We start from the raw sequence: 8,120 nt of genomic DNA on the forward strand, positions 1-8,120 counted from the left end.
GCTGCCCTTGGCCCCGCCCATGTAGGACAAAAGCAGGGCCCTTCCTCACTCACTGCTCTTTATTCCGGGCCAGGGGGCGGCCCGGCCCAGCTCCTGGCTAACTAGACCTTTGGCCTGGGCAGGCTTTGGGATCTGAAACCGAGTCTCGGGGCTGCCCGGCGGCCTGCCTAGGGCCTTGGGCAAGATGCCCCTGGCACGTGAGGGCTCAGCTTTCTCATTAAAGCGGAAACCGTCGATAGCCCCTTCGTAGGTCGTTCGTTGTGAGGATAAAATACGTCGCTCAAAGATAAATGGAAATTTTCTCAAACTGCAGAATACTGTAAAGACAGTATTTATTTTTATTTTCCTTAAGCTCTAAGGGGGCAGCTGGGGCCTCTGTGAGCTACTGATGTGGGAAGAGAGGGTGTTGGTCCCCAAACCTGCAGCAGCAGCTGGGAGGGAAGAGACAGCGAACTAGCCTTCAAGTCCCAACACAGGTGCTGAGGGGACCCCGATCCCTGTCCCTGAGGTTAACTCTATTAGTTCGACACAAAGCAGAATTTTAAAAGTCTCTCTTAATGATGCCAAGGAGAAGTCCGCTGAGGTGAAGAGGGAGGAGGGAGTGGCCTCTGAGCTGGACCCTAAAGGACGATAGGATTTGCGATGGGGAGGGGATCTCAGATGGGATTCAGACTGAAGCCTCAGGGGAGGATGGAACGGGCAGTGGCCAGAGGGCTAATTTCGCGTTCGTTCGGGAGGAAGCAGATCCTCCCACAGGCCAGCGGCATGTCTAAGGGAGAGCTTTACCACAGGAAATGGGGAGGGGTGCCCCTGAAAGCCTTCGAGGGGCAAGGGATGCCTGTGTCGCTGGTGGCCAGAAGGATGGAATGGAGAGATGTGGAGCTGGGGACATCAGCTAAGGACTCGGGAGGGAGATGACCGGGGCCTGATTTAGATCACGGAATTCGAATGGGCTGGCCTTGGATGGGACGAGGACAGGGGAGAAGTCAAGGACACCCTCAGCTCCCAGCCTCGTGGTGGGGGTGGGGGTGGGCAGGGATGACTGCATCCTCCTGTGATGCTGGGGAAGGAGGAGGGGCCGAGCTGGTTTTGTCGGGAGGGAGGGGGAAGCTGCTGGGCTTGATTTGTAGGATGTGAGGGTGGGGAGAGAGCAGCCGTCCAGCACAGCACCTCTCTGCTCTTACGTGTCCCGTCATGTCCGCCCCCCCGCACCCCCCTCCGCTCCTCTCCAGGACAGCAGCCATTCGGAGAAAGGCTCACCAGCATTCGCCTTCTCCCTCGACTGAGCCTGAGGGGAGAAGGGAGTGACCCTTTCCAAGACAGGTCATGGGGCTGGGGTGGGACAGGCAGAAACCTGAAGGCTTGTGCTGTGCAGAGGGACATGTTACATGGTGACCTGGAAGGCCAGTTGCCCAAGGGCCAAGCAGAGCCGTCAGAAATGCCTGCTTGTCTGGGCTGTGCCTTGGGACCCGCTGATGTGGCTTCATATAGAGGGACCAGTGCAGAAACCTGTGAAGAAATGGCCATCCCCCAACCACGCCCCCCACGACCACCAACTCTTCAGAGCAGCCCCTCCCCGCCTGAGAAGCAGACCTCCAAGAAGTGATGGCCACAGATGTCCCCATTTTACAGACAAAGAAGCTGAGAGAGATGGTGACTTGCTTAAGGTCTCGTCACAGCTGGACGGTGACAGTGGACGAAGGCTGGCCCCCAGGCAGCCCTTAGGACACCAGTGGACATTTGACATGTGGGGTACTGCTGCTCACGCCTCCCCTCCCTGCCAGCCGACCTGGATGCTGGAAGCAATGTCCGAGGGCCCCTCTGTGTGTCCTTTTAGCTGACTCCTCTTCCTCGAGTCTCTGTGTCCCCATTTTGGCCACCTGGGCACTTGGCCCGGGAAGGCCCCAGCTTGTGGGTCGGAGCAGGTCATTCCCGGACGGTCCTTCGAGAGTATCAGAACCACCTCTTGTGTTGTTCAGAGGTGGACACTGAGGCCCAGAGAGGAAGCAACTCGTCCAGGGTCACAAAGCTTGCTAGGGGGAGAGGAGACCAGAGCCCACAGCTGCTGACCCCTGACCGAGAGCCCCCCATTTCCCCCTCCCCACCGTTTCCCTCTCTGGCTCGTCGAGCTCAGCATTTAGGCTGTGAGACCAGGTCTGGAGGAGCCACTCGGACTCGGCAGGTTCTTTTCTCTGGTGTCCCCCCAGAGACTTCCCTCACAGCTCCGTCTGCAGAGACTTCTGGTGGCCACAGGGGGGCAGCAGCAGGAGGGACAGAAGCTGGGCACAGGGTGAGTGCTCCGTGGCTGATTGCTGAATGAATGATTGGTAAATGAACGGGGGGCTCTTTGGGGAGAGCTGGGAGACCAGGACTGCGCTCATGCAGCAGGAAGGGCACTTTGTGGGGTCTGAGATCTCGTCAAGGGCTGAGATCTCGTCAAGGCTCTGCAAACTGCAGGAGCGGTCGCCTGCAGGCACGGACCGTGTCTGGGTGTTAAGACAGTGAGCAGGCTTCCTTCACTCTGGCCTCAACCTGAGCTCCACGCTGTCCTCTGCGACTCTCAGGGGTAACTGTGTTCCAGACCTCTGGGGCCAGCACAGGGCTCCTCAACCACCGTCTTCCAGACCCCATCAGGGGAGGGGGTCTGCATCTCTGGCTTCTGATGTCAGTCCCCAAGACCCCTGCGGACTCCCTTCCGGGGTGTCTCTGTTCTCGTCAGACAACCCTGCTCCTCTCCTCCTTTCCAGCCTCACGCTCAGCAGCACCCCAGCCCTCAGACCAGCCTTTCTCCCCCCAAAATAGTGCCTCACATTTATGCAGCCCTATAAGCTTACAAAGGTTTTGCACACATCTTCACTTATTTGATGTCCCCTTGGTTGTGACAGGAAGGAGAGCAGGTGTCATATAATACAAAGAGCTTCATGGGCTAGTGGCGACCCTGGGAGCGAAGCACTGCTCTGGGCAGTATTTGAACAAGTGACCTTGGAGGGTAGTGTGGCTGACTGTGAGAATGTGCAGGTCGAATGGCTCCTGGGGATGACAAGGCTCAGGGCGTGTCCACGGAGCCGGTCTGAGGACGAGTGGAGGACATCTGTGTCCAAGGCACTGAGTGGTCAGAGTTGGATGGACTGGCCAGGGCAGGGGGCGGGGGTGGGGGAAGTGAAGTCACTGAGAGGGACGACAGGACCTGGGTGGAAAAGACCAGGAGCCAGTGACCAAATCTCAGTAAATGAGGCCAAGTCTCAGGATTGGCGGTTGGCAATCCTGACGGGGGAGGAGGGCGGGCCGGCCAGGAAACTTCAGCCAGTTTCCAAGAGGCAGGAGAATAGTGGTCTGGAAGCTGAGTGGGGTGGGCGGGGCACAGACAGATCCAGAGTTTCTGCTGAGCTGTGAGGGCTGGGAGAGCATAGAAAGCCTCCACGTGGGAGGGCAGGAGAGGACAGTGAGGTTCGGTTGGGAGTTGCTTAGGGAGCAGAGGAACCTTCTGAGAGGCTAGCACGTTTCTGGTCAACAGGGGTACCAGGGAGCTCCCAGGGGTGTGGTCAGGCTCAGGTGCGTGCGGGTGGGGGCGTGGGGAGGTGGGGACACTCTAGGAGGAAGTCCTGAGTCCATCCTAGTGGTGACTCAGGGAAGCAGGAGTGTGAATGACATTCACCCTTCCTGTCTCCGCGGGCGGAGGTGGCGTTTGGGCTTTTTGCGGAGTCCCAAATAAATGCTCTCTGAAGGTGAGCTGGAAAATCTGATCCTGTGTTCAGTTATGAACTCTAAAACCACAAAGTGCTCGGAATAAATAACAACCCCACATTTGGATGACACTCGAGAATTCACAAAGTATTTCAGCTGTCTTTCACCGTACATTTTCCTCATTTCCTACCTAGTGCAACCCTGCGAAGCGGGCGTTATCAATGACGGAAGTCAGAGTATTTGCCAAAGGTCACATCCCTGCAGTGTCAAAGCTGGGATTACACTCCACGCCGCGCCGCATTCTAAGTGCATTGATGGTTGCGGCGCTTTCAGAGTTGCGTTAAGAAAAAATAAAGCCCTTCCTGCAGTCCGTTCTTTTTGCATCTGACCATTGACGGCTCCTTCCTTAGCTTCTGGGCCATCTTTTCGCTTTTCAGGGAATTAATGTTTTCTCAAAGCAGGCCTCCACACATCACTTTTTCTCTCCGCATGACCTTAGAGCTCCTAAAACGGAGACAGTGACGGTTACTGGCTCTGTTTGGACAAGCTCGGAGAGATGCAGAACAGCGAGTCAGAACAACTCCGCTTACCCAGCTGGCACCGGCTGTCAGCGGCTGTGCGCAGAACCGGGAATTCAGGGAGGGGACAGCCCACCAGCCCCCCTACTTCCGCCCCCGAACCCCTGGCTGGGAGCTGGGCTCCGGATAAAACTAGGTAATATCGTCCAGGAGTGGCTTCAAGGCCCTCGTTTCACCTATACTATTGATGTCACCCACGTCATTCCAAACTCTCGCTTTCGAAAACCTTTGGAGAGGAGGCTGCGGTTAGAAAAGCGACGTTAACTTTTCCACTGGGCTTAAAGGGCGGGACTTTAGCGGCGGGTCCAGTTATAAAAAACCTGCTAAACAATGAAACAGCGCGTTCGTCTAAGCCCCGCCCCAGGGTGACGTCACCAGACCCGCCCTCTGCGTCGGGGCCTGCGGCACCTTCGGGAGGACCCATTTTCACTGTGGGGCAACGACAGATTTGCTTGAGCACATGCATCGAAACGAGCAAACAGAAAGGCAGTTTGGAAAACTTCTTCCACATGGTCACGTTTACTCCCTTCTTCCGTAATATCTGTAGGGTTGTGCGGAAGGAACGTGAAGTTCGCGTCAGGCAATTTTAAGATGTCATCTCCCCTGGGCGGAAAATAGTTGCGTCCAATCCGGGCCCGGCGCCCGTCGGCTGAGGAGGCGGGGCTGTGACGTCAGGCCTTGGGCGGGGCCGGACGGTTCCAAATGAGCGCCGGGAGGGGCGCCCCTTCCTTCAGCGGAGCGGGCCGCCCCGGGGCCTGCCCTCTTGGCCTCCTCACTTCATTTGTGTGGACGTTAATTAAAAGTTGCAGGAGCCGTCCGCGGGCTGGCGGCCCCCAGCTCCGCTGTGGAGGGGACGCGCGCGGGCCCCCCTCCCCGTCGCCGCCCCGTCTCGTGGCTGCATCCACTTCGCGCGGGCGGCCCGATTTAAGGGCTGGGAGCCGATGGCGATCTTTAGAGATCGCAAAACGAAGGGACGCCATGTCCTCGCTGGGAGGCGGCCCGCGGCTGGTGCTGCTCTTCAGCGGGAAGAGGAAATCCGGGAAGGACTTCGTGACCGAGGCGCTGCAGAGCAGGTGTCTGTGGAGTAGGGGGAGGACATGCCGCATCACGTGACCCGAGGGGTGTGATGGCGTGAGCTCCGTCTGGAGTAGAGTGCTCCAGTTGAGGGGCGGGGGGAGCACTGCGCGGCGGGAGGTGCGGGGTTGTCACCAGCACGTAAAACGTAGAACAGCCGTCTACACACGCCCACCCTGAAGAACCAGGCGACCTCTTCTTGCAGACTATAAGCTCTAGCTCTCTCTGGCCCAGAAGCATTAAGTCACTGCCAGGGCACCTTTTGTATACCGTTCCTAATCCACGCGACAGTGTTGCGAGGTAACTGTCACAGATTGGGAAACTGAGTCACCGATAAAGGATTTGCCTAAGCCCGCACACTAATTGTGTCTGACTCCAAAAACAAACCCTTGTCCGGCACACCACCTAACAGCTGGGGTTGATTGTGTCCCAGGCTTTATTGTGTGTATATATTAGCTCATTTAAGTCTCACAATCTCTGTGTTAGGGACCATGTGGTTTATAATTAGTCGATAGCCCCATTTCGCAGATGAAGAAACCGAGGCTCTGAAAAGTGAAGAAACAAAAACAAAATCCAAACTCGCCGGGGTCACAAAGTCATCCGCAGATCTAGGACTCAGGTTAAGCTTTAGTCTAGCTCTGAGGAACAGGTTCTTTCTGCTTTACCTCACTGCCTCCCCCAATAATACCTTTCTGTCTGTTTCCTCTCAAAGCGAGGTGTCCTGTGGGAGCATTTCGCTGACTCACGGGCTGGGGGAGGAGAGGACCAGGGAGAAAGCAGAGTGGGGCTTGGCTCCTCTTGAAGACCAGTGTGGTGGGGGTCCCCGGAGGCTGCTTTTGGGCACCGCAGGGCTTCTGAGAGGTGGCGGTGGCCCAGGGCAGAGGTCACCACCTGAACCTTTCACCCCCAAGTGTCCACCACCTTTTCCCAAGTTGCATTTCTCCTTAGCCCCAGAGGCAGAAGTCAAATTGTGGTCAGGAGCACGGTCAGGAATTAGACTGGGATTCAAAGCCCGACTCACTACTTACTAGTTTGTGATCTCGTTCATTTCTTATCCATTCCATGCCTCGTTTTTGCCATCTGTGGGATGGGGGTATTAATAAGGTCGTTTTGAGGATTAATGAGGTAATATACTTAAAGGACTTAGAATGATTTTTGACACTTAGTAAAGGTGCAGGGACTGGATACTGGATGCTATTTTTATTTTACCAAAACTTGCTTCATCACTTGCCATGTTGCTTTGGGCGAGTCAGTTCTCGCTCAGCCTGTTTCTTCATCTGAAATGTGGACGTAAGAAGGCCCGTGGGACACGTCAGTGTTTTATTGAACTAACCTGGCCAGAGTGTCGCCAGGCCTGGATTTTCTCGCTGTAATTATAATTTTATTCCTTTTACCTGTGAGTTTCAAGCTCTTTCACATTCGAGTTGCATGATAACCCTGTGGGAGACAGAACAGAAACAGTATCCCCATTTTACAGATGAGAAAATAGGATCAGAGATGTTAAGTCCCGACAAAGTTAGATGTCACCCCAGGCCTCCGGGCTCCCCCGGGGGCCTGGGAGTTCTGGGTAACCGGCTTGGGCCTCCCCGTCCCGCAGACTCGGGGCTGATGTCTGTGCTGTTCTCCAGCTCTCGAGGCCTCTCAAGAATCAGTACGCTCAGGTAGGTGGCGGCTCGGTGGTGTCTGGTGGGTTGGAAGGAGCCGGCTCCCCAGCTTGGGTTGCTGTGGCTGTCGCTTCAGTCACTAGCAGGGTCCCTGTGACCACCGTTGGCAGGGTGGTGGCCACCTCTCGGTTTTCTGCGCGTGGGCCTTGTGGGGGCGTGTTCTGCTTCTCTTCCTTTTCTGCTGGCCTCACGCACTTCAGGCCCCTCCCCAGGGCACGCCCAAGAAAGTGCGCCCAGGAAAGGCTGGGGTGGGGGGGGTGGTTGGCAGCTCTGTGCTGGGCAACGGGTAAGGGTCTGCACGGGTCCCCTTACTCAGGAGGCAGGACGCCGCACATCACCGCCTCGGTGGCCGGCCACAACCCCGGCATTTCTCCCCTTAGAAATTCAGTCGCACAAGTGTACAAGATATGTTTTTAAGAGAAAAACAAACAAACAAACGAGATTTGGAACAGGATCTAGAGAATGCCACATTTGTATAAAAATGGGAGAAACCTGTAAACATATGTGCTCATATATTCAGCCATCCAACAGATATTTACGGGGTGTGTGTTTGGTGTTGAGCCCTGTTCCCGGTGCTTGGCGTGTGTTAAAGGTGGAGAAGGCCACCCAGGAGACTGTACCATTGGTGGCTTCCAGGGAAGGGGCTATGTGGCTGGGGGACTGGGGTGGGAGGGAGATTTTTCACCGTAAATGAGTGTGTGGGGTTTGAACTTTGAACTATGTGGATTTCAAAAAACTAAATAGGGTTGTTAAAATAGGCTTGTAAAAGCTCGACAGAAACTCAGAACCTTAGCCTCCAGGACAGGGTGTGAGGGCGAGGTTCTCACACAGGGAAGCCCCCTCGTCGCCTGCACTTCTGTCCGTGACCTCCAGGTGCCCCCGTCCGGCACCTATGCTCCTGGCTCCTCGGTCAGTTAGCCTGAGCCTGGCCTCCTGGGGCCACACCAGGTGAACTTGCCCCGTTTTCCGTGGGACGGCCCTGTCTCCAGGGGAAGCTTCCCACTGTGCCACTGGGTCTTCCCCCAGCGGCTAAACAGACCTGTGCATAGATTGGCAGCCAGGGCACCCTGGGGACAACAGGGTCAGCGGGCTTCACAGCTGTTTTAGTAGGAAGCTTTGG

The 8,120-nt window shown here is 56.2% G+C and overlaps 1 protein-coding gene across 3 annotated transcripts in view; it reads left to right on the forward strand.

The window, feature by feature from the left end:
• Positions 1 to 4,934: 4,934 nt before the first annotated feature.
• Positions 4,935 to 8,120, forward strand: part of PMVK (phosphomevalonate kinase) — a 9,429-nt gene continuing 6,243 nt past the window's right edge. Inside the window, exons 1-2 of one of the 3 annotated variants that reach the window (XM_023534331.1) lie at positions 4,935 to 5,335; positions 6,934 to 6,997. In XM_023534331.1, coding sequence (XP_023390099.1) covers positions 4,965 to 5,335; positions 6,934 to 6,997 — 435 coding nt within the window. In that variant the 5' untranslated portion in view covers positions 4,935 to 4,964. The remainder of the gene's footprint in view (positions 5,336 to 6,933; positions 6,998 to 8,120) is intronic. The other 2 variants (XM_011366438.2, XM_011366439.2) reach the window with 2 other exon arrangements.

The sequence above is a fragment of the Pteropus vampyrus genome, unplaced genomic scaffold (assembly GCF_000151845.1).
Source record: "Pteropus vampyrus isolate Shadow unplaced genomic scaffold, Pvam_2.0 Scaffold124, whole genome shotgun sequence".
Taxonomy (NCBI): Eukaryota; Metazoa; Chordata; class Mammalia; order Chiroptera; family Pteropodidae; genus Pteropus; species Pteropus vampyrus.